Genomic DNA, 26,144 nt, shown 5'->3' with positions numbered 1-26,144 from the left:
GAGCGTGGAGGACTCGAGCTACGGGCTTTCTTTCTTTTAAAAAAAATATTTATTTATTTATCATATGTAAGTACACTGTAGCTGTCTTCAGACACTCCAGAAGACGGCATCAGATTTCGTTACAGATGGTTGTGAGCCACCATGTGGTTGCTGGGAATTGAACTCAGGACCTTTGGAAGAGCAGTCAGCTGAGCCATCTCTCCAGCCCCCGCTACAAGCTTTCTAAATAAAGCTGAGGACAGGCACTCTGCTGTTGGGGTCTCCTGAGTGCTGTGCTCTATGCCCAGCCCCAGCGATGGAAGGCAGGGCTACAGTGTTTTGAGGCACTGGTGATGAGACATGACCAAAAATGGGTGTTGTGAAGTCTGTTAAGAATTCTTAGAGCTGGGCTGGGCGTGGTGGCACACGCCTTTAATCCCAGCACTTGGGAGGCAGAGGCAGGTAGATTTCTGAGTTCCAGGCCAGCCTGGTCTACAGAGTGAGTTCCAGGACAGCCAGGGCTACACAGAGAAACCCTGCCTCAAAAACAAACAAACAAACAAAAAAACCCCAAAACAACAACAACAAAAAGAGTCCTTTGCCACCCATGCATACCTCAGAGGGCTCCTTGCCTTTGGTCACCCACTGCACTTTTCCTTCTGGCCTTTCTAGGATTTGGCAAATATTTACTCTCTGGTTGATGGTTAGAGGACGGTGGTCCAGACTGGCAGGAGTGATAATCTGGAGGGTGATTCAGGAGCTCCAAGTTTTCTCCCAGCCTCTGAGCCTTCCAGAGGCAAACTGGGAACCCCGAAATACGGAACCGGTATTGCTGTTATGTCCTGGAGCTGCGACAGTTATTCACGCCATGTTCATGAACCATGCTTGCAAAATTGGCTCTGTTACCTTGAACTATCAGAAAGGCAGTTAGACATAATGGTCATGAACACATCTTTAGCAGAAACAGGAGGAGGCAGGGGCACCCCAGCTGCAGCGGTGCTACCAGGAACTAGGGGGCCTTCAGAGGACAGGGACGTGGCTTTCAGGCCACAGCCACCTTACTCCTCCCCACATGCCACTAACTACCTGTAGAGAGCATGCATGCTGCCCCACAACAGAGTCTATGTAGCATCTCCACCCCAGTCATATTGTGCCAAGCAATTCTCAAACATTTCTGCCCTTATAGCACACGTTGAGTTACCTATCAACTTGCTGACTGTATGTGTATTGATATTTGTGTACAGACACTTGATGTTTGACACTCTAGGACATGGCTCACAGGGAATGATTGCTTGGCTTCAAGTCAGCCACGTAGGCAGCTTCTCGGACCCTGGAGAGTAGCTACATTCTTCATGTGAGTCTCAGTAAAGCAAGGGACACAGAGCTGAATGTGATAGCAAACCCATTACATGGGGCATGAAGACAAACTCTGAAAGCAAAATACAACCTAAGGCCAAACCTCCTTCCCACCATACACCTCCTGGACTCCACCCTAACCCCACCTACAAAGCAGTTTCCAGAGACAGATCAGCAGTGCGTTTTCTTTATTCAATTTGTAAAGAACAGCTTGAAAACAAAATGCTAGCACACTCTTAAAACACTGGCTTTGTCTCACAGTTCACTTGCACTGATAGTTATTACAAAAATCAGAAGTCATTGGGTATTCGCAGTATAACCACTAGTTGCCTAAACAAAAGCTAATTTCTATAAAATCATGAACTTAATGCAGCTTTAATAAGAGAAACCCAAAATTCTCTCAGTTAACTGGATATATAGTGGTATATATCTTTAAGCAGAAAACTTCAAAAAACAGTAACAAAAAAATAGGTCACCATAGTAAAATATTCTGACCCAACAGTTCCTACAAACAGCAACATCCACTGTATATAAAGGAAACCATTGTTTGTGGTAAAAAAGTCTAGACATCAAGTATAAATGTGGAGTAAAAACAACAACCTCATCCGTCCTGGGCAGAGCTGTTTCTAAGGAGACACAGGCAGCAGTCTACACAGGGAGGGAAGGGGCTAGCACCCCCCGACCACTGAGTGCCCCTTCCTGGGGTTGCGGCACACTGTGGAGGTCCTTCCTTGCACAGGGAGAAGCTGTGCCATCAGGAGAGCTACAGCAAACAGTAACTGTCCTCATCAAATACAATTCACAAAAAGGTGGCAATGTCTCATGATGTGGGAAAAAAAAAAAGGCTGGTGTCAAACAAGAGAACCCTCCAAAGCATCCCTTGCAGGAGGCCTGCCACCCCATGAGAAGGGTCTATGCACAAAGCAGCACTCATGGGGAACTACATGAATGAATCCAAGGACTCTCTCTCTCTCTCTCTCAGAAAGCCGAGGCACCTACAGCACAGGCTGTGCAGCTTCCTCAAGCTGGCACTGCAGAGGAACTGAGGTAACGCTGGGCTCAGGAGCCGTGGTGCAGCTGCATAGCGCCCAGAACAGCACTGTCGTAGCGCTGTTCTACCCGAACACAGCTCGTGTGCTCCAGCACACTGCTTAGCTCAGGGATGCTCTCAGCAGTATCCCCAAATCCATGGTAGTGTCCGTAGTGCAAGCTCTCCCCTATGTCCCCCACCCAGGATGGCCTGCTGGCCACACAGCTACTTGGGCTCCCATTCAGATGGAGAGACCCACACATCTCGGGGTTAATGCCCATGGTCTTTTCTGGCTCCTCAGTCCCATTAGCACAGACAGAAGCCTGGCCACTGGACAATGGCTGTCCATTGCTAACTCCATTAGATCCTGTTAAGCACGGGTGACTCCTGCTCTCCATCCCATTGAGCTGGTTCGCGCAGGGGAAGTCCAAATGTCCATTGATGACACTTCCGTTTGTCAATGTATTCAACACGGAGCTACTGTTTTTCATATCTGCATTAAGAAATACACCTGTCACCAAAGCGCAGACCAATGGGGAAGGAGACACTAACATATGTTCAACTCTTGCCACAATTATAAAAGACTTTGGTTTGTATCCTGTTGCTTTTTTCTTCCAAACACACTGGTTCCCTTTTCAAGGTCACAAGGCAAATTTAGAAGTATAAACATGGATTTCAGTAGCCTTGGAGGAAGCTCTGAAACGAAAGCTGTCATCAAAAGCAGACACACTCCAGTAGATACTTAACTACTAAGGTGACCCTCAGAGGACAATTTAAGTCACTCCTGGGAGGGTCCATAGGAACCCACGGGAATATTCCTCACAGAACTTTTCTAGGCAAGGAGGGAAGGACAAATGGAGTGGACCTGCTGAGGAGGCCCCAATGGTGCCAGCCGGGTCCACTTCCAGTGCAGGAAGCACAAACACAATTACTAAAGGAACTGCTTTTGTCTCAGCAACACCCATTTCTACACACAATCCCACAAGTGCCACTCAGCGTACGGACACAGCACAGAATGGAGCTACAGCATTGACTGCCCACACCAGTTGCTCTTCTTAGTCTTGGGTCAAGGGCAATGCTGAGAAGTCCCTACTGAATCCAGATCAACAGTGACCATGAGTGCCAAGGTCTCACAGCCAGGTGAGTCTCATAGTATAGGTGGTTTTCAGAAACCACCTATGCTGAAAAGTTATGTTGATGCTCTCTGGGAATTCACGTCTCTTGCTTGGTAGTATTAAATTTGATCTCAATGCTTGGGGCTGCTCAGAGAGACATGACACATATTCCACACAAGCTCAGCTCTAGTGGCTCATGGAGGAAGACCCACATCTAGCAGCTTCCTGTGTCCTACAGTTTGCCTGTGTCCTGTCACGGACTCTCTAATCATCTTTCCCCCAAATTATTAGTAATCATAATTTAACAACTGGAACCTGTTCAGAGGATATTTTTCACCTAAAATTATAGCATTTCTTTTTAAACAATCCACTATTAGAAAATGAGTATTTCAAGACTAGCAAAGAAACAAGATATTCTCAATGGGGAAAAGTATACACTATTTTTCCAAAGATAAATTATAAATTACCTTTTTAGGTGATAACTCATAAAAACCCCAGTGAATTTCAAAGTAATCAACGTCTGTGCAGACAGTATTTTTCCCATTTAGTGCACAGCTGAAGTAAATCCGTTTCTCTTTTCTTTCTTTCTTTTTTTAAAGATTTATTTCATTCATATGATCTGTCTCCAGACACACTAGAAGAGGGCATCAGATCCCATTATATATGGCTGTGAACCACCCCTATGTAATCTCAAAATCAAAGGACTGGCAGCCTAGCCTTGTCTGGGTTCAAGGGCAGGTGCTGGAGACTCACAGTGACAGCCAGCTCACCCAAGTCCCCTCTACACCTACTCACTCAGCTGCGGACAGAAGCCACTCAATACAACGCACTGGGTACAGGTAGCCAGGCTGAGCTTGGGGAGAAGCCACACTCACTGGACAGCCTGATGATGAAGCCCACCAGAGATGGGTCTCAAGCAAGGGACATTAAAAAGATGACAGGATCATCTCACAGCTTTTCAAAAAGTGCAGAGATGCATTTAAGGAGGAACTCCTTATTTCTGTCTGTGCAGATCTCAGGGCAGGGTAGCTGTCTCCACAGCCTTTCTGTGGACAGCGTGCTATTTCACACAATCTCTAGGGAGTGCCAACACGTTTCCTGAGTCAGACAGTACTGGAAAACACCAGAAGGCCCACATGGCCTTCTGACATCCAGGACACCTGGCATGAACGAAAAGCCCACTCATGATAAGCTCGGCACAGGCCTGGCTGCTGGCATGAGAAGAGTGAAGAGCTTCCTCCTGTCTGACCAGGGCGGGAACAAAGCTGTCTCCATAAAGGAGAGGCTCCAGCTTTTACCACTTTTCCTCTGCTGATTTCAGAAACCCTTGTTTTAAATGATCGTTTGCTCTGAGCAAACTGTTCATGGGTGAGCACCCAGTGCATTAATGATTTGGCCAAAGTTATCACCACCTATGACAGAGCAAGTTCTGGGCTTGACAATATTACCTGTGGGTTAGGAAACACACAGGTAACCTTTTATTTCCGGTGAAGAAATGAACACCATAACAAAACACTTTTATAAAAAAAAAAAAAAAAAATTAGCCATGATATTTTTGTTATCACCTAAAGAATGGGGAAAAGGCATGTGCCAAATAAATAACAGCATTTTAGAAATCCTAAGTCTAAGAAAACTCAGGTCCTTTGACTCTGAAACATTAAAGTAAGGGTTATGTTTTAGTCTTCTGGACACTGTAACACATAAATACTGCAGAAAACAGTCAGTATTTTACAGTCTTCAAGGGAATGCTAGACACCAAAGCAACCAAGAGCGTGGGGCAGTTATCCCAAACTTGTCCTGAGTAGGTCACAAGCCACAGCCACCACCCTCACAGTTCCCAGCATTTACGTGAGCTAGCTGTTCACCTGCTGTATTGCCTTCAGATATGAGCAACAGCATGTGCAGAGCCACCCAAAGGCCACATCAGGAAACTGTAGACCTCATGAGAAACAAGCAAGGCACGTCATGTAACAGCTTCAAATCTAACAGGGAGATTGCGTTAGTCGTCATAGCAACAGAATTTACCAAAAACACTTAATTCTTGCATCTGTACAAGTGCCAAAAATGTAAATTATAATAGAACCCTTTTTTCTTCTTCAAGACACTGGACAAGAAAGTGCAAAGTTTGAGAGCTCAGAAATAGTAAGCATACTGATTCTTGCAACGACACGGGGTTTGCATTGCTGAAACAGTATATATCTCTATTTCTTTAGGTCCGACAGAACTACTCTCCTGCTGCTTGGTGTCCTCCACCACTGGGGTGTTGTTGCAGCTAACAGGAAACTGTCCAGTCCCACCTGATACAGCAGCACACTCTCTGTCCACGTGCATTCTGTCAGCGTCGTCTTCAGCCTCTCCATTTGCTAGAGGCATGGCGTGATCCAGGCTGGGACCTGCACAGAAACCGAGGTTTTAGATTCCGTGTCCATAGAGAAAGCAAAGACGACGCTTTGCATCGCTTTTAGCTACACTACAAGCTATACAACTCTCAAATAATTTAAAAAGCAAAGATCACTAATAAACCTTTATATTACTGTGAAATTACTTTCTACAATAAAAAATGCTTACATATGCAATTTCAGCTCAAAGTCACACATTCCAGATTTTTGCTCATTTTCTTGATGCCAAGAGTCTTAATTCTCAGATGGTTCTTTGGGGAACAGAGAGTTGTATAACCTGCAGATAATTCCAAGCTTTCCTGCACCTCCCACTCCACAAGTGAGTTTAATGAAATTTACTCAAGACAATTCTTAATATGAAGCATTCAAAGCAATCATGACATTTAAAATTCATCTACTAATTTCACTAAAAAATGTATGCAAAGGGTTATGTCCAAGTACAGTTTACCCACAGGCTCCCCCTCCCAGCAATGTCTGGACTGAGCTCCCCGAAGAAACACAGGAACCTGAAGGCACACACACAGGCACAGGCCAGAGGACACGGGAGAAAGGCGCTGGGCCACATTCTCTCCCCTTCCTTAGACTGCCACCCTGTGCCCAAGAGTGGAAGTGCAAACATCATCATCATCACCATCATCATCATCACCCTCTCCCCTCATCTGTGCCAAACCTGACAACCCTCAGCAAGGACCAGCCACTCTCTAACAAATGGACTCTTAATTCTAGTAAGAATGGTTTAAAAAAAAAAAAGGTTCCAAAAATTGCTACTACACATTGCTTCACTGGCACATACTTCAGTCTGTTTTTCAATCATGAAGAGTGAAATCACAGTCCAGATGTGGTTCATGCAACCAAGAAACAGAAGCAGGCAGACCTGAGTTTGAGGCCACAAACAGCACATTTATACACTCATAAGCTCACACTTGTTCCTTTAATAAGACCTACAGTTATCTCCATGTCAAGGAACACAAACACAGCCACTCAGCACTCAGAGTTTGCTAACAGAAGAACTGCACAGCTTTAGGCCGCCCTCACTTCAGAGGCACAAGAGGCTTTCCCAACTATTGATTATCCAGCTGAAGGGGTAACAGATGTTCCCCAGGGTGATGTTTCCCTAGGACCTGAGGACAGCGAGGCCACGGTTCAATGCTCATGCCCATCCTATTGTCTCTAATCAAAACCCAGGTACTCTTGAAACACACCTGCTAGAGGCTAGACCCATACTCAGTATCTCAACGGGCCTTGTATAAAGTGACAATTATAGGTTCTTGTTTTTGTGCAAGTTCACATCTCTGAAAATTAGAATACCTCCTTAGCTACTGACTAGAAATGCAGATGTGGGGTGTATCTATATTCTCAGCACTCAGAAGGCCAAGGCAGAAGGATCCTGAGTCTGAGGGCAGCTGGATCACATAGTGAAACTCTGTCCCCAAAATAAAAACACCCAACAAATGTGAAGGGCATTTTCTCTGCCTGCAGCCACAAAGCCCCAGGAGAATAGGGACAAGATTTTCATTCTCGATGCCCCAAACCTAAGGCACTTTCCTTATATGGAATGAAGCTCACAGCAGCCAAGAGAAACAAAACATAGGAAGGTAACTTTTTTCCTCCAGCATTAGAACCATCAATGACTGCTGATCTCAAAGAGGTCTGCGGGTGCAGCAAGACATGGATGGAATTATACCAGCACAGGGCAGAGGAGCCCATCACCATAGGAAGGCTTGGCCCACTGATCCAGCAGGGGAAGGAGGAGTGAAATTCTTCCATAGTCTACAGCTTAGCATCTCATAAAACAGATCTTGGCTGACATCTTCATACAGGCTCTCTGTTCCTCCTGCCTATGAACAGCTGTTCAGCAGGCTGCACACAGTCACCATAGCTATCATCTACTTTTCAAACCACAAAATTAAATTGATCACTCCCAATCCCAACAACACCATGTTTGGATTTGACATGTGTACCACCCCACCCTCCTGTCACTGGTGTTTGTACTTGCAGTCTGTCACTGCTGAAGCAATCTAAGCTACATCTGGGAAAGTGGCCTATGGATGTCTCAGTGACCCACGTTTATTCTGCTTGGGTTTGGAAGGGAAGCGAGCACTGCCTCACCCACTCTAGGGGGACCTGACACCTTCCCCTCTTGAAGTACTTGCATTTACATGCACATAACATACCTACACATACACAGATATGTAGACAAAAATTGAAGCTACTGTTTTCACTTGACTAAAACAAACTATAAGCATATAGAAAATTTGGGTATATATAAACAGATCAAAATTAGGCATGTTCTATTATGGCTTGGAATTCTGGAATTATATACCATGATGACCTCTGAAGTGGAAACTTTGGTTCTTTGGAAAGCCAGTTGCACCAGATGGCATTCTGCTGGGGCAGAGACGGGAAGGATTATTTCTGCATCTCCCTTTCTGACAAGCAGGATAATTACAGTGTGACACAGGGCAGTTCTTCAATGTCCCCACATAGGACTCTCCAGGTACTTACTTGGTACAAGATGCCTCTCCAAGTTACTTTAGCCATGAAAAAGGGTAGGACCCTTCCCTTTTCGCACCACCCACAGATCTCACCTCTGGTTCTAGCTTTCTTCACTCCCAAAGATTCTGAGTCTTCCAGGCATCTCTTTCGGTTTGTTCCCAGGCTAACGTGAGTAGGAAGTACGCTCTCATGACCTCCACTCAAGGCGCCATTCTGACAGAAACGGCTCATTTGATGGCTCTGGAGGCTCAAGAGAAACTGGGTGCACTCCTGGAAACCCTGGGTTTGTGCAATGTCTGCTGCTGTCAGGCCACTGGCATTTCTCAGGCTGCACAACACAAAAACAATGAATTACATCCCACAGCACTTGACCCTGGTGTCTGCTCCTGCCAAGCTGACTAAACTATCTGAAGGCCTTAACAGATCTACAGCAAATCTTCATTAATCAGCCTGCTCTCTAACTAACTTCTCCTGCATATATCTGATTTGGAAGACAGTTAAAAAAAATCAATATACTAAACTTAGAAAGTATCTTCCTGTTTGACTCCTCAAAGCTGTGTCTTATGTTAGTCTGAAGAATCTCGATTTATTCTAACTTCAGACTTCACCTGAGATCCTGTACTCCTGCACCTAATTCTAAAGCCCATCCTTTAGCTGAGTAAATGAATACAAACAAGCATGTACTGACAGCATTGTCCATGGCATTCAGATCAAGAAGCTCCCTGAATGCAAAGTCACAGCTTAGCAACAAGCCAGATTTTGGGCTGATATGTGACACTCTAAGTGGAAGTTCAGAAGGTATCCTGACAAAGTGAGCTGCCACTGGCTCCCCATCCGAGACAAGGTCAACTCCATGTCAGTAGATTTGCCCCTCCACAGGAAAGTTTTCAGAAGTGTACATGTTGGCATTCTATAGAGCTTGGGTGGGTGTTTCTCTGACAACCCTGCAGTACTGCCACAGGAGCTCATTCCCTAGGCTGAGGCCTACTCTCCAACAGGATCATATGTGTTGTTTGGTGATAACACTAAAAAGTAAGTCATTGATGAAATAAAGACGTACCGGGAGAGTTTAAGCCAAAGAGCTGAATAGGAAAGAAACAGCTTAATTTGTAAACAAGAGGAACAGAGAAAACTGAGGGAATGAAAGCCACTGTGTTAAAGCTCCCTCAGAAGGCAAGTACATGTGTTGCTCTGAGAGCAACTGCAGGGAAGCAACACTGTTAGTTGCGGGCTCATCAACTTGTAGTGGATATAACAATGGTGAGGAGAGCTTCCATACCTACTCAGCCAGCTATTCTTCACGTCCAACCAAGACGTGATGAAATGAAGGCCTCGCTTTGTATCAGAGAGATGAGCAATCCAAACCCTGATGCTTGCGCTTGTTAGGGTTACTGTTAAGGCAACAAACAAACAAACAAACTTAAAAATAACTATAGACTTGGGGACAAATAATGGTTCTTAGGTCACAAGGATAATCACAGCCTTGTACTCTACTTCCAGTCAGTGGTCGCATGCACGAGGCTTCAGCTTCACAAAGTTTTAGATACTCATCAAACATATCTACTTAAAAAGAGAGAGAGAGAGGAAGTATGTATCTGAGAGACAGGCTCAGGCCGAGTTTGTGTGTGTGGTGCACACAGGTGTAGTGTTGGTGTGCCTGTGCTAAAGGTTGACTGTCTTCTTCAATCTCTCTCCATCTTGTGTTTGTAGATAGGTCTCCCACTGAACCTGAAATTCATTGATGTGGCTGGCCAGTGACCTGTATGATCTCCCTGTCTTCCCAATACCTGGGGATCCAAATTCGGGTCTTGATGCTTGCATAACACTGTGCTGACCGAGTTATCTCCCCAGCCCTCAAGCCCAGCTTGAGGAGATACAAAGAGGCAAGACTTGAGGATCCCAGAAAGCAGTAGCACTTTCTTCAAAATAAAAAGTAGTTATGTATAGGACTAGCAGAAACTAAAGCTGCTATGAAGACTTCAGCACTTTGAGTTCTGATGTAGCCATCCCAGCATCTTTACTGATCATGAATTAAAAGAAAACAAGAGTGAATACACGGCCCAAACAAGCCCACTTGTCATTAAAACATGACATCCATGTATTAAGTGCCCCACCCAGCCACACATCTCACAGGTCTTATAAACATGTGGAGCTCATCAGACAGCAGAGTAAAGATTGTCTAGGCATGTCCAGTTTTTCAAGAAGCAAACTGCTATGTGATAAATTTCCTCAGAATATGAAAGGATCAAGAGCAGCACTATAGACAAAATTATTATTATTTTTTAAAGATTTATGAATTAAAAGATTATTTATATGAGTATATTATAGCTGTCTTCAGACACACCAGAAGAGGGTATCAGATTCTATTACAGATGGTTGTGAGCCACCATGTGGTTGCTGGGAATTGAACTCAGGACCTTTGGAAGAGCAGTCAGTGCTCTCAACCGCTGAGCCAGCTCTCCAGCCCTATAGACAAAATTATGATGATCACTTTTATTGTTACATCTGAGTGTGTGTGTGTGTGTGTGTACATGTGTGTTATGGCCTGCGTGTAAAGACCAGAAGACAACTTGTCTTCTTTCATTAAATGGGTTTTCGGGATTGAACTCACTAAACCATCTCACTGGTCCCCAAATAATTCTTTCTATAGATGAATATGGTCTTGTTCATCAAAATCAAAGAATACAGAAACAAAAGGCCAACATTCAACGGTAAGGAAAGTAAATGCACTAGTAATCTCCATTATAAACTACAGTGGGCTAACAGTTTGCTCCCCTCATTACCCATGTAGCTGACAACACTGGAGATTTCCTCTACACCAGAACCAACATGTTTAAAGGCCCTCCCTAACTTTAACTTTTGAACTTAAGAAAGCAGCTCAAAAAAGTGAGAGCTAAGCTGTCCCTTGCAGCAGCAAGCAGAGCCAGGGGTCAAGCTGAGCCTCCAGTAGGATTTTCAAGGATGGGAAGTAAACATCAACTGGAAACAAAAACTTCTAGAAAATGTTACAATCTGTGCTACAGTGTATTGGCTACACAGTGTACTGAATACATTGGAATCTGTGCTACACAGTGCTCCAGAGGCGCTCATTTTGCTCAATTTTAAGTGGCAGTAACTTGTGGTATTATCAGAGAATAGGAATGTGGAGCCCCCTTCTGATTCTAGCATGGCGTCCTGTGTTACTGTCTCAAGTTGGAGGGCCTGCTTGATGATGCTGGTATACTGAGCACAGCCAGCACTCTCCACTTGTCCCGCCTCTGTTTCCTCTCTTGCTCATCCCCACTCAGTATATGTACTCTGTTCCTGGGTGAGAGGCCCTCACTGATCAGCAGGGAACATCTGATCCAGGGAATATACAGAGCAAGAGCTGCTCTCAAGGTCTTCAAGCTACATTAAAATCAGAGTAAGCACTAACTTATAGCCCCTCAAAACATGTTTTGCTTTTTTTTTTCTTTTTCTTTTTTTGCAGTGTTGGGGATCAAATCCTGGGCCACACACACAATAAGCACCCTACCTTTGAGCACCCTTAGTCATCAAAATACTAATTTTTAATGAAAGAAGCTTGGGTCTTTCACATTTGCTTGCTTTATTAGCTCACATTTCAACTTCAGTGTTTTAACAGGTGAGATCGCGATCTTGGGTAGCATATTCCAAGCTAACTGACCTCTATGCAGCCCTCCCAGTTTAAGGAGGTACTTTCACCTTTCCCGTCCTAGTTTCCAAAGTTCCATGGGAGGCAGGCACATGAATGAGTCAGACAACTCCTCTATGACCTCCATGTCTACTTTGGGTCAAGTGCTTGCTAACAGTCCACCCCTTCGGCCTGTGATTCACCAACATTTACCGAAGTGTTTTCTGACTAACCAGGTCATATAGACACAGACTCTAATCAAGTATCAACAGGCATAAATTACCTGGGAGAAACCGCTAAACTGTTAAAGAAAGATCTTATCTACTCTCTCTGGTCCTAATACCCATATACACATATGAAAACAGGGAGTCTATTAAAAACGCTAGTCTTGTTGAGACTCTGCAAGCAGCTTTTAAGAAGGAAGTCAGCAGGCTCAGACTTCCCTGCTGCTGAGCCCAGTCTGCGGCAAACCATGTTCCTCCTGGCTGCCAGTCCCAGCTCTCGCTGCCCCCCTACAGGAAGACAACTGCTCTCCAGCCAACTATCTCCACAGCACTGAGAGATTAGGTTCTATCTCTTAAAGCACGCTAAGCAAGCTCTACGCACGGAGCCCTCCTGTGAATGTTTCACAATCATCAAACTAGCACATGGGAGCTACACATTAAATATTTTGCCAAAGTGGCAAAAATGAACCAAACTGCCTTCAAACATTTTAAACAGAGCATTAAATTTAACTTACATAAGAATCACTCCCCAGGAACTTTAGAATATATTGTCACAAAGACCCCTTTGATTTTCCACTTACAGTGTCACAATACCAGAAGAGAGAAGCCGTTCCAATGAGTGTTCCCTTTAATTAGAGTAATAATCACATATCAAGAAATATCTAGTTTCAGAACTAGATAGTGTCACATCACCACTGTAACACTTTCGTTGTGCTAATGCCATGTGACAATTAAAAAATAACAACAATTTTTATATAAATATTTCTGTTAAAATTCTGATCTGAATTTAGCTATTGTTAGTTTACAAATAAAAAGGTAGATATCATAAATTAGGGTAAGCAAAGCATGCAAATCTAAAGATTCTATATCTGAATTCCTAGATTAGCATTAAAACCAATCACCGCAACAAATACCTCAACAGTATGCTTGTGTGCAGAAGGGAAGCCATACTGAACATTCAATGCCACAACCGTAAGGTTTCGGAGAAGCACCTGTGGCAGTTTCAGCAGTTTCTATGGGAATGCTCCCCCTTTCTAGGATTACTTGAAAAAACCAAGTCAATTCGAATTACGCAGCTGTAAAACATTGACATGTGTAGTTTTTACAGATTCAGCATCTTCTGCGTGACTGAAAACGGGCATGGTTCATACACAGGAAACGTCAATCATAAGGGATCACATTTGCAGGCAACACTGGATTAAAAATACATACACACATATGAGGTGCAGGAGCAGCCACAGAGCTAAGCCACTGTGTGCAGCCACCTGGACTGTTTTTGTGCTGACTTTAAGAGCTACCTCTAGTAACTTTAGCATGAAGCCAATTTATGTCAATATTTCAACAAAAGTTTAACAGTATGGACTGAAAACCATCAACTCACGATTCTGGTTACTTTAAAATTTGTATGCTGTATCGCAAATACATTAGTAACTATTCCTAGATGGAAATAAGCAAATACATGGGATCATTAAAAAAAGATAAAATAAAAACATTTACTAAATGTCCATTTGTACAGATAAACATTAGCAAACATCTGTTATTGCAGTAAAAGAAATACACGTGTATTTTTAACCCTTTGGTATCCAAACACATCATGGAGACTTTCATCAATGCACTCTTCAGGTAACAGTAGGAAGAAACTAATTTTTAAGTTTCTACCTGAATAAATTTGGTGCCAAGTTTTCATTTCAAGTTCAACATTACTGAAGATGTTTAGCATTGCAAGTGAATCACAATTATGTTTGCATACATTAAAATACTTAGCGAGTTTCAGTATGATTTAACAGAGAGAAAATTGGTATTTGGAAGTTGTTGGTTTGTTTTTAAAGCACTAATATAAAAGCAACAGTCAAATAGTGAAATCTACTTCTTATTTGTCTGTCACCTCTGGGACACTGTCATACACTGACTGCTTCTGCCTGTAGGCAGAGCCACACAGCTGTCCCACCCTGCAGTTCCCACCCGAATGGAGGAAAAGCAGCAGTAAGAGCAGAGAATCTGTGGTAGCAGCATCTGAGAAGAGGCCGCATGTGAGGGTACAGAGAACTCCTTGGAGTGCTAGAGCATCAGACCAATTCAGTCACAGTGCTGAGACATCTAACAGGATCAGTGCTCTGAAGGACAGATGCATCAAGATGAAGGAACCTTCAGCATCAGAAGGGAGGGGATAACAGTAAATCTTGGCTTTGTCCTGAAAAAAGTTACAAGTGAGCTTCTGACCAAACACATTAAACACTTATGTTCATGATATGTGTTTGTATGTTCAAGATATGTTTGTCCCGGTGCTAGCCCTGCCTCTCAGGTGAAGCAAACACACCTGCTTCCTAAGTACAGGAGCTGCAACTGTAGCCTACAGCCACTTCTGTCAGAGACAACTGAGCTCACTTCATCCGAGGTGAAGCCTCTTGACAATGAACCACAGACCCTGCTTTATCTTGCCCACTCACTCTTGGGTTAACAGTAAATATTTCAAAGGCTGCCCACGCCACCTACCATAAAACATACAACTTCTGATCAAGTCCTGTTCTAAAGAGGGGAAGATTGCCATCAGCCCTGCCTTCCACCCCGTGACACTGAATCAGAGAAAAAGCACAATATGCATGCATGTGTGGGTACCCTGATTCTACCCAGAGGGACAAAGAAATACTACTTTAGTATCAGGTGGGCTTTGAAGCATCCTTTTCCTCAAGAAGGTAAAGTTACCAAAAATGATAAAATAACAAATTTTTGTCTTTCTGTAAAAATCACACTAAAACCCAACCTTCTATTGTTCCTCTGATAGCAGAGGAAGTGGGCGGCTCTCCCGAGTTGGTGTAGAGGCAGCAGCTAGCACAGGTAAGAAGTTGAGACCTGCCCCAATTCACCATGCTGAAAACAGCTGAGTTCCTTTGGGTACACGTGTGCCCACATTCCTGAGGTCTGACCCTGTGTATGCCAACCCCAGCGTCAACAGTGGCAAGCACTGACCACCACCACCACAGAAGCCAGAAGCACAATCTCACGTGGAAAGATAACTTGGCACCAAAACTCAAGATTTAAATTAAGAGAAGAAAACAAAAGTCTGTCAACATACTCACGTGTGATGCTAGAAAATTTAATACGATGCACAGCTGCTGAAATGTGTTATCTTACAGTTGCAACCTACATTAACAAGTCAGTCACATAACAAACCATTCTAGCCACAGACACTTAGCAGTTACCCTCATCTACCCGATGACCAGAAAAAAAACAACTTTAGTCTATGGCCACTTTCATGTAGCAGAGATATAAAAAGCAGAGTCATTAATTTAAAAATAGCAGTAAGAGGCAGCTTTTAACCTATTCACAGAAGGAAAGTTTTTAATGTCCTAAATATTATAGATTATAAAATGAACAATTATGACCCATTCTGAAATGGAAAATATATTAAGTGATTTTAAATACGTAAACTAATGTAAAGACCTTTGGTCTTTGGGGAAAAAAGTCCTATCATGTGCTGAGATATATCTGGCCTTGTAAGCATCATTACAGACCTAGGCACTGCTATTTGGGAGGAGTCAAACTGCCTACATAGACAGAGTAAACAGGATAAATTATAAAAATGTGCAGAATAGACATCAAGAAGTAGTTTTCAATTTAGCTTACTGGAAAATGCAACATTTTCTCTAGATTATAAACCAAATAACCACATATACAATAGCAATAAATAATGACTACTTGTGTTGTAAGTCCAGGCCAAAGACTTCTAATTTTAAGAATTGCTTTTGCCTAGGTAGTTCAAGCTAAATTCCCTTCCCAAAAAATGTGAGCGCTCAGTCCAGGGCAGTCACCATAGTGCAGGGTCTCGAGGGGTGGCTCTTGTACTGAGATGGGGGACAGACTGGCACTCGAGGCCATGCTCAGCCACACCTGGTAGAAAAGAGACACTTGAGGGTCCTGTAACCAAGGACAGAATTGTAAATATGATACTCATTTAAGATACCTACTTAAAGGAAAAAAAAAAAAAAGGACAAGTGACAGATATTTAATGGCTCAAAGGATTAAGCTACCCATTAAAATCAAAACATCTTTGTAATAAAATGTTCAGGACTGATTAAAATATAATTTAGAAAAAAGTAAAAGTAAACTATTTAAAAAACCCCAACTTTAATTGTTCATTATTTCCATATATTATAATTAAATAATTTCATCAATTGTTATATATCTGACTGTATTTATAATTAAAGCTTGTTATTAAAGCTTGAGTCTTTAAATATAAATACAGAGAACAAAACTGATTCTACAACTTTAAAGCAATTGAGACTCATCTTAAATGTCTTACGACTATATAATACATATTCACATTATCAAGTTAATTTTCCGTTACCTTACATCCCAGCTAAATATAAGTTACAAGGGTCTCAGATGTTAGCAACTAGGCCTCAAAGGTCCACTCCTGTCTCAGCCTCCTGGGTGCTTGGATTACTGTCATGTGCTAGCATGCCTGGGCAACCCAGGCCATATTTATAACATTAAACACCCAAGCCCGAGCTAACAGCAAAACTTGGCAATAAAGAAGGAAACTGAAGCTAAGACAGTGACTAAGCTGAGCTCTGGACAGACATATGATCTAACATACATGGTTTTGCTACCCAAGACCTATGTTTAGAATTTACTGTAATATGAAGTCAGAATAACAAAATGGAAACCAAAGGGTTAAACTAAGTTTTATGGGTCTTATTTCATCCAAAGTCTCGATTTTCACATTTCCTGTTAGAACAAAGTGGTTTCTAATTAAATACTTTCTTTATGAAAATTAAGTTACAGTAAAAATTTAAAAGCTGGTATTATCAGTTTTTTTGGTTATTACAGCTCTCTATAGCTTACACTCAACATTTTGGAGTGAAAAACCGCATCCATTTGTTAATGCTGTGAACTGTAGAAGAAAATTTTTATAATGTAAAAATAGTTAAACAAATGAATATAATACCTAAATAAATGTGTAATGCTACAGCTAGCTAATGATCTACATGAGACCACGATTCTGAACTGACCTGCTCACATGCTAGCACTGCTCTAAGAGGAGTGGACTCCAGCTCCTGGGAATGCACTCAAGGACGTTCTAGCCTCACCCCCGGCATGCAGAGGCTCTGCTAAGTCTCTCCACGTGCAGCTCCAGGTTTCTAGATGCTCTGAAGCATTGGATCAAAGGAGGCTTTTATGAAGCCTCTCATTGCCAAGGAAACCAGACTTGGAAACAAGACTATGAGCCAAAGGGACCTGCAAAAGCACTCTCCTCTAATCCAACCCCTCTCCCGTCTAAAATGAGAGCCCAGCAAACCAAGTGTGAAGACCTGCCACAGTGGCACTACTTGTGGCACAGTCAATGACATCTCATGGAGAGACTGTTCTTTTCATGCCACTCTGATGCCTCACTCTGAGCCATGGAGGAATGAAGCCTGCATCTGCTAGTGGTCACTCCGACACAACTTCCTCACTAACACCTGACCAAACAGGCACAACTCTACTGCTAATTTCAGAATTAAGACTTGTAAGGCTTTTGCTGCTCTAAACACTCCTCTGGCTATAACATCTTGACTACATCTCTAAGTGGGAGGAATAATTGAAGACACTTACTCGGTGTGAGCCCCGTTCCCTACCAGGGCAGTGATGCACTCGAGGCTCCCTGAGCGGGCCGCCTTGTGAATGGGAGTTTCCCCCTCACAGTCCTGAAAAACAGAATGCATATTCAGGGTTACCACGCGTTCACAGTGAGAAGCAGGGAACCCACACAGCCCGGCTCCATCCCTGAAATAAAGCAGTGTGAGCAAAACCTAAGGTGGAATAGAATCCAGTGCACCAGTGAGAGGAGGCTGAAAGCCAGGCAGCAGGGCAGACTGCCCACAACACTCAGCTACAAGATCCTGATGAGAGAAGACCTGGGAGATGTCCAGTTCTGATGATGTGTTAGTGAGGAGTGTCAGTAATGCTGATTTACTAAGCATTTTATCCTGGAGCTTGGCACAACTGTATTGTATAGAAACTCAAAATAACTAGCAAAAAACAATTCACATTAAAACAGTCTGGACAAGAGAAAGCCCACAAGAAACTTAAAAGTTCAACTTCCCATCTATCCCGCTACAGCTTCTGTGGTGTTGACGCCACTAAACCACAAGAGCGCCTTCAACTATGTTGAACTAGAACCACATGTTAGAAGAGATGATCAAGTCAGAGGATGAAGCAAAGAGAAGAAAAACCTAAGCTGGGCAGGGGAGGCTTTATAGCACAGACAGATCTTCAGCTTGGCAAACTCGCTGGAGACACAAAGGCCAACAAAAGGAAGTGAGCACTCAGGGAAGCCACTTCGGAGTGATAGTCATTTTTTAAAAAGGAAGATGACCCTGCTTTACTGTTTTAGTGAGAAAACCCTTCTAGTGTGATGCTTCTAGGCTGTAAGAACCAAAGCAGGAAGTGCATCAGAAGATGACAGCGAGCAAGAGGAGGCAGAGACTCATTCTCAAGGACCACCGGCCTTCTAGGACACCTGAGGAGAGAGTGTCCCACCGGCCTTCTAGGACACCTGAGGAGAGAGTGTCCCACTGGCCTTCTAGGACACCTGAGGAGAGAGTGTCCCTAGCACTTGAATGCTCCCCCCCCTTCAAGGTTCCTAGGAACAGCAGTTGGCTTTGATAAAGAACAAAAGGCAGGGGTGGGGCAAATGCTCACTGACTGGCCCTGGGACAGGGTCACTCACAAATATAGCAAAAGCCCAAGGTCCTTCCCAGTGCACAGCATCACCCAGGGAGAATTGGCCACTTATTTAAACAAGAGTTCCAAATAGCTCTAAATGGACTTAAAAGTGATTCAAGAGTCTGGTCAGGAAAAAGTTGTTTTTAGTTTTTTTTTTTTTTTTTTTTTTAAAGAAAGAAACATGACTATCCAGGAGCTACCTAGTGAACTCATATATATATAAACAACAACAAAAGACAAAACCCCAATCTGCCTTCATTTTCCCCCTTTATTGGAGATGGGGGGGTTCTCTCTATTGCACATCTCCATGTCTTCTAACTTGCTACATAGAGCAGGGAGGCCTCGAACTCAGATTCATTGACCAGCCTCCACCTAACACTGGGATTAAAGGTGTGTGCCACCACATCCGGCCAAACCACCTTTTAAAAGAAAAATGGAAGAAACAAAACCTACACAAATTGGCTAGAAGGGAAGATGTTTCTGTAAAGGAAGCGCCTCGTCACACTGCTGAGCCCCAGCTTCAGTGAGGAACCAGCCTCAAGAGTAAGGGAGAGCACAACTGAGGCAAACACCCACCTCTGGCTCCTCCCACATACATGCACCCACCTGCAAATACATTATTCATATACCAGACACATATTCTCTGCAGAAAGCTAACAGATTTAAATGAGAATTTTGCAAAACACGTTAAAAAAAAATCTTACAGTTAATTTTGGAACACAGCAAACTATTTCTCAAAAAAGATGGAGACTAGTAACAGTGGTTAGGAAACAGGCAGGACTACCTCTAGCCCTTGCTTTGTGATCTACACACTTGAAGGTGCATGTGGAAGCAATCTTCAATCAAGAGAACCCAGAAATTCCCTGAATGATGATGCTCCAGTTTCCATTACACTTCTAAAGTACCCAGTGGTGTGTATGCATAAGAGGCTAGAACCATCACAAACTCTGGGAGGCAGGAAAGAAAGGGGAAGAGGCACCAGAAATCCCAGTGCAGACATAGTATAGTTTGTAAAACAAACAAACAAACAAACAAACAGATTCCCTATCAGTAGAAACAAAAAGGCAAACATAAAAAGACCAAAGCCTCCAAGATCATCACACTTTCCAGCAGGCAGACAGATCCTAACTAGACAGCCTGATGCGATGCCTTATGTGTCTTATACAAACAATCAGAGCCTGCCACCTCACCCGACTGGCCAGTTGCAGGGAGGATAACTGCTACTTTAAACAGTGCCCCTTCCTCCCTCCCACGGCTCAGAAGGCCAGGCCAGGTAACTTTTCCGTCACTAATGCAGAAGATCCCACCCCTCCAGGGCACCCTGTCTGGTGCTGCAGCTGAACTTAGGCCCTCACTCATGCTGTACAAGTGCTCTACCACTGAGCGGTTTGTTAACTCCCAGTCCACAGATCCTTAGACTGTTAATTAATTTTTTCGAGACAGGGTTTCTCTGTGTAGCCCTGGCTGTCCTGGCACTCACTTTGTAGACCAGGCTGGCCTCGAACTCAGAAATCCGCCTGCCTCTGCCTCCCGAGTGCTAGGATTAAAGGCGTGCGCCACCACACCCGGCATTAATTAATTTTTTAAATGTTGGCTTTTGTCTGGTAAAGACTATTATCCCTGTGCCTTGGGCTGTTCCAGTCCAATAAAAGCTAGTAATAACCAACCAGAGATGCTCTTTTAGTCTTTAGCAAGGCTGTTAGTAATGGCACCAAAATACAGCAGCATTTCAACTTCCCTGTTGAAAACCTGCAGCACTGAGTCTCACCTGACAGACGGTCAAGAACGTGGATACAAACCTGACCATGGAACTGTTGGTAGCTGACATGCCAAGGGCAAACAGAAGAAATTTAAGTGGACACAAACAAGGTGAGAAACAAGCAAACAAACTGTCTACCCCACCAAAGAGCATAAGGTATGCAAGTCACTGCCACATCTACAGTGACCTCCAGAGCCAGCAAATGGAGACCCAAGACATTCTAGGTCCAGGCGAGCACTTGAAGTTGAGAAATTACAAGCAAGGCTAGGAAGACTTGCTCTGGGAAGGCACCCCAGAGCGTAGCGGGGACACACCTGCAAGTCTGTATTTTTGGCATCTGCTGAAAACAACCAACTACCATAAAGGCTAGCTCAAAGGAACATCTAGCTTTGAAAAAGCCTTAAAACAGTACCAATTCCTTTATACCTTTCTAAATTACATTTTGTTAACTACTTAAAGTTAATATTTACCTAAATTCCATATTAACAGCAAATGAGCTATTTTCATTCACAGAATTACTACCCATATTTCTTTGGTAGAGCGGGAAGCACAGTCTACTAAGTAACTCGTCCAAAGCTAAGCTAGACTGCCAACTGAGCAGAGGACCCAGACTCAAGCCCACACCTGCTGAGACCAGGAGGCAAGAGTGTGGATGTTAGCAGGCAGACGGACAGACAAGCCCCTGCCCTGCAAGGTGACGGTGCAAACGAAAGATTCGTGTCAGAGAAGAAAAGTGAGTACGTAAGGATCTAAAGCTGTCCCTACTCAAGTCTCCGTGACAGAAAACGGGCCTGTCAGTCTCAAGGAGAAGGAAACTGCATGATACAGGTGGGTCCCCTTCATCCAGTCTTTTAACCATGGCCAAACAAACACTTGCCATTTTATGTGAGTAGCTAAGTTATCTTCAGGAAAGGGATCACTGCTGCTCTAGTCATGCAGGAGGGAGGAAATGATTCTTTGCTCACAAGATGCTGATGGCAATTAGGAATTACTTAAGAGGCTGGAAGGACAGCTCATCTGTCTGAGGGTGCAAGCTTCCCTTCCAGCACCCCTATCGGTTCAGAGCGCTTACAACCACCACCTCCAGGAGAAACTAATGCCTCTGGTTTCAGCAGGCATGTACACGTAGTCACACACAGACGAACATTCGCCACCAGTGTGCCAGCGGCTGGGCAGTAAGGACATTCCATCTGCTCCATTTCAGACCATTTACTAGATCTTTCTCTATGATAGGCTAATAACATAAACATAGATTTGGAGTACACTTAGGTAAGAGAGTCTAAAATTACATCATTAAAAAAAAAAGATTTAGTTCACATAACCTCTAAACTGTATACTTATACAAAATTTTCTCAAGTCATTCTGTGTTCCACTAAGGAAATGGCACTTAAAATGACATTTCTACACCTAGTCACTACACCCAACTTGTATGTGAAGGGCAAACCCACCCTTTTGCACATCTGGATATGTTTCTACAGTATCTATGAAGTTAAGGCAGTAGTGAGCTGGAGCCAAGAAATCTGGGCTGTGGGCCAACAGCCTTCTATTATCAGCTGTGACCTTGGGCAAATCATCAAATCAGATCTGAGGGAGCCACAGGACAGGTAAAAGCACTCTATAAACTGAATGTACGCCTCCAGAGGAAAGGGCTTATTAGTCACAAGTAACTGGCGGAGCAGATTCCAGTTCACCTCAGGTGAAGACAATCAACTCTAATTAAGGGCCCAATTTAAAGCAGTATCATGTGAGGAACTGGAACTGGAAAAACAAACAAAGGCAGTGTCAATCAGGCCTTCTTACCGGTTTGTTAATGTTGGCCCCAGCTTGAATCAACCAGACCAGACACTGAGGATGTCCTCCAAAAGCAGCGATGTGGGCTGGGGTCTGGGCATAGCGGGTGGTCGAGACATTCAGTGAGGCTCCTGCTCTTACCAACTGCATTAAGCACTCCAACTTCAAACAAAGGTGGGAGGAGAAACAGGACATGTCAGTATAGCAATTAATAGGACACAATCTAAATTCTCTAACAGTCACCAGTGGCATTTTTGCTAGCATTATTTTCTTCTGACAGTAAGTTAATTTTCTCCAATCACTAAGCAAAGCTTTAAAAGCATTTATGCTGAGAGGAGTGTTCTTAAAACACACACACACACACAACCCTCCTATAAAGGCGTTCACACTCATGGTAAGTAAACGTCAGGCTGTAATAATTGTACAAATTGTACTGTACTGTAAAAAAGTGCAGTAAACTCTTTATAGTCAGACTTTTCCACATGGTCACAACCCCGACACACTGAACTGCCCCAAAGCCCATTCTCTGTCACTCACTCGGCCTTTAAAACTGAACAGAAACCAAGTATGCAAGATAAATAAGTAACTATAATCAAAGAGTCACACCACGGCTGAGCTCACCCAGTAGGTGACTAACTCAAAGACTGGCAAGCGCAGACAAGATCAAGCCAGGTCCCGCTGCGCTGGCAGCTGGCTATGAGTCCACATTCAACATGTGCCTACACTGGCCAGGAATTTCTTCAGTACTTACTTGTTCTCCAATTTTGGGCTGTCTGTTTCTCTTCAACTGACCACAAGGCAGTGAAGAAGCTGTGCTTGGTTGCAAGCAATTCCTGAGAACAAACAGCACCCCGAACCTCCTATCTGTCTCCCCAAGCAAGGTAAGCTTGTCCTTACAAAGGACTGGTCACTTCAATAAACACAGATTCTCTGAGTTTTTATTGATCGGTAGGCTACAAAACTTGCCCAGTCCGCAGCGAACAGACTTTAGGACAGTGTTAGAAAGTGATGGCTGGCCAGGCGGTGGTGGCCCACACCTTTAATCCCAGCACTCGTGAGGCAGAGACAGAAAGATTTCTGAGTTCCAGGCTAGCCTGGTCTACAAAGTGAGTTCCAGGACAGCCAGGGCTACACAGAGAAACCCTGTCTCAGAAAACAAAACAAAACAAAAAGTAATGGCTGGTGAGATTTCCCAAGGGAAACATACAAGTACAAAGTGGCAGTAAGATGAACTGGTGTCAAGTGAAAAGCAGCTAATTAACCTTTAACGTGGAGCCAGGATTTGAACCTGTTAGCTATGCCATGTTCAACCTAGGAAACTGGCTTTGGAATTGTGGAGGGTACTTTTAAATGGGGCATCTGGTAAAAGCAAGATAGTTAGCCTTCACAATGGCCAGTCTTCTGGGAATAAATAAGCCCCAGAAATTACTAGGTAACCTGAGCACCACTGGTAGGTACAACCTAGTGAAACGCGCTGGAAACCTACAGGAGGGGAGAGCAGTAACACATGGCCCGGCTGGGAAGAAGGGCTCGGCCTTTTCGCCTCTAAGAGCTTTCCGTAATAATTGGAACGGGTTTACAAGATGGTTCCATATCTTAAGACCATCCAGGTTTCTGACAGTAAAAAGCTCAAAACTACAACGTCCTCGCCTCCGCTACAATACTGGTCTCCAAAGTCAAGTCTACAACTCGTTCTCCGTAGAAGTGAAAATGCTCCTTTAGCTTTAGATCAAATTCTGGTTAAACAGTACAGCGTGAATTTTGCCGCTTTACGGCGCAGAAGCACTTCTGTGTGCAGGTTAACTAAGGCGACCACGAGAAGGTGGTTTCCCAGCGACTACCTGCACCCAACTGCATGCCACCTTTCAACACCAGGAGAACAGGGCCAATTAGCGCAGCTTACACAGGGCGGCCCCGGTGGAGAGAGGGGGCCGGTAGGCATGGCCGCGACCCCGCCGTCGGCCATAGCAGGTGCAGACTTGACACCTCCGGCTGCGAGGGCAGCGCCTATCCCTCCGTGCCTTCAAGGCGCCCTGCACCCGGTTTCCATTAGACAGGAGCGCGAGGCCCCTGGTTCCCTCCTCGCCACGATTCCCGAAGCCCGGCGGCCTCCGCGCAAACGGCCTCAAATGCAGTCTGCCCGTCCCGCTCGGAAGAGCCACAAGTGTGCACATGCGCCCTGGATCCTTCGGGGGAGCAGGCGAGACGGACCCCATTTCCGCCCCGCCTCCCAACACTCCCCGCGCCCCCCGAGGTCCTGGGTCGCGCGCCGCCCGCCGCACATGCGCCTTGAAGCCCTCGAGGCGCCCCTGGCGCCGGAGCAGCTTCCGCGCCCCCCCGCCTCCCAGGTCCTGGGTCGCAGACCGCGCGGTGCCGCACATGCGCCCTGGAACCCTCAGGGGTTGCGCTGTCGCTGCCGACCGCGCTCTCCAGACACCGTGGGGTGCGCTCTGACCCTAACAGCACACCACGCGGAAAATGGCGCCTTAAAGTGCCCGCGCCCACCTTGCCGAAGTGCGCGGCCCAGTGCACGGGCGTCCAGCCGTAGAAGGAGTCCTCAGCGGCCAGGTGAGCGCGCGGCGTGTGTGGCAGCAGCGAACAGAGCGCGACCAGATCCCCGTCCCGGCAGGCGCGGTGCAGCGGGAAGCGGAGCGACAACAGCTCCTCGCTGGAGAAGCCTGCCTCCACGGCCGCGCCCGCTCCCGCCGACATGATAGGTCTCTAGGAAGAACTCGACTGATCGGCCAGAGGGATGTGCCGGCGAAGGCCTGCGAAGCTGCCGCCACTCGAACACAAAGGACAGGCGAGCTCCTGCCGCGTCCACCCGCATCCGAGCGCGGCGAGCACTGAGGGCGGGACCTGGGCCCCGGGGCGGAGCCTGCGCGTCGAGAGGGTGGGGCCTAACATTCCGCTGCCTCCGACCGCTGCTGACGCCCGTGGTGGGGCGTGGCCTGAGCCTGGATAGGGTGGGGCCTCCCGCAGGTGGTGCTGAGGCTGGCGCCTGGGGTGGGGCGTGGCCTTGGCTGCGGGGCGGGGCCTTCTCAGGGTCTGTGCAGGAACGCCGCCTTAGGCGTCTGGTGGTGAAGTTAGGGGCTGGGAGGCGATCACCGCTTGAGGCTGCTACTGATGCCAACGCTGAAGGTGTAGGGGTTGAGGGTGGGCCTGCACGTTAGCGTGGATAGAGGGACGAGACTTGCCGGGCAGTGGTGGCGCACGCCTTTAATCCCAGCACTTGGGCGTCAAAGGCAGGTGGATTTCTTGAGTTCAAGGCCAGGCTGGTCTACAGAGTCAGTTCCAGGACAGCCAGGGCTATACAGAGAAACCCTGTCTCGAAAAACAAACAAACAAAACAAAACAAAAAAAGAGGGGGGAGACTTGGCTGCGATTGAGGCCTGAGACCTCGCCTGAAGCCTGCGGCCTAGGACCCTGGCAGTAAACCTAACAGAAAATCTTGCCTGGGGCAAGGCCAAAGCCCAGGCCGGCCTCTCTGTGATTGGCAGCTGAAAGCCACGCCTTAACTAAAGGAGGAGAGTCTGGGATTTGGAGCGCAGTGGGGCTCCGGTCGATTCCTGGGGCGGCTGGGCGTGACCTGGCGCTGGTGGGTGTGACCTGGAGCGGTTGGAGCTCGGCCGCAGGTTCCTGCGGAGGACGATGCC

The 26,144-nt window shown here is 45.2% G+C and overlaps 1 protein-coding gene across 5 annotated transcripts; it reads right to left on the bottom strand.

Annotated features, from left to right (window-relative positions):
* Nucleotides 1-1,508: 1,508 nt before the first annotated feature.
* On the bottom strand, nucleotides 1,509-25,493 carry Ankrd10 (ankyrin repeat domain 10). 5 transcript variants are annotated; one of them, XM_085844212.1, is made up of 6 exons: nucleotides 24,994-25,468; nucleotides 22,498-22,650; nucleotides 17,826-17,917; nucleotides 8,468-8,703; nucleotides 5,778-5,873; nucleotides 1,509-2,858 (listed from the first exon to the last, which is right to left on the bottom strand). In XM_085844212.1, exons 1-6 carry the CDS (start codon nucleotides 25,198-25,200, stop codon nucleotides 2,395-2,397), a joined length of 1,248 nt encoding a protein of 415 aa, XP_085700338.1. In that variant the 5' UTR covers nucleotides 25,201-25,468; the 3' UTR covers nucleotides 1,509-2,394. The 5 variants fall into 5 exon arrangements, 4 of the variants coding, with proteins under 4 accessions (XP_085700338.1, XP_085700340.1, XP_085700341.1 ...); XM_085844214.1 differs by lacking the exon at nucleotides 24,994-25,468 and adding an exon at nucleotides 24,392-24,683; XR_015048696.1 differs by having other exon boundaries at nucleotides 2,764-2,858; nucleotides 5,346-5,873; nucleotides 24,994-25,493.
* Between the last annotated feature and the right edge of the window lie 651 nt (nucleotides 25,494-26,144).

The sequence above is a fragment of the Mus caroli genome, unplaced genomic scaffold (genome assembly GCF_978045245.1).
Source record: "Mus caroli unplaced genomic scaffold, Mus_caroli_1 scaffold_10, whole genome shotgun sequence".
Taxonomy (NCBI): domain Eukaryota; kingdom Metazoa; phylum Chordata; class Mammalia; order Rodentia; family Muridae; genus Mus; species Mus caroli.
This window is presented reverse-complemented; position numbering and strand designations above follow the sequence as displayed.

Coding starts and splice junctions, on each gene's coding strand:
- Ankrd10 (XM_085844212.1), bottom strand. CDS start 25,200: ATGTCGGCGGGAGCGGGCGCGGCCGTGGAGGCAGGCTTCTCCAGCGAG. Junction 22,651..24,993: donor GGGCCGCGCACTTCGGCAAG/GTGGGCGCGGGC, acceptor CTTTGTTTGAAG/TTGGAGTGCTTAATGCAGTT. Junction 5,874..8,467: donor GAAGAAAGCTAGAACCAGAG/GTGAGATCTGTG, acceptor GTTTCTGTGCAG/GTCCCAGCCTGGATCACGCC.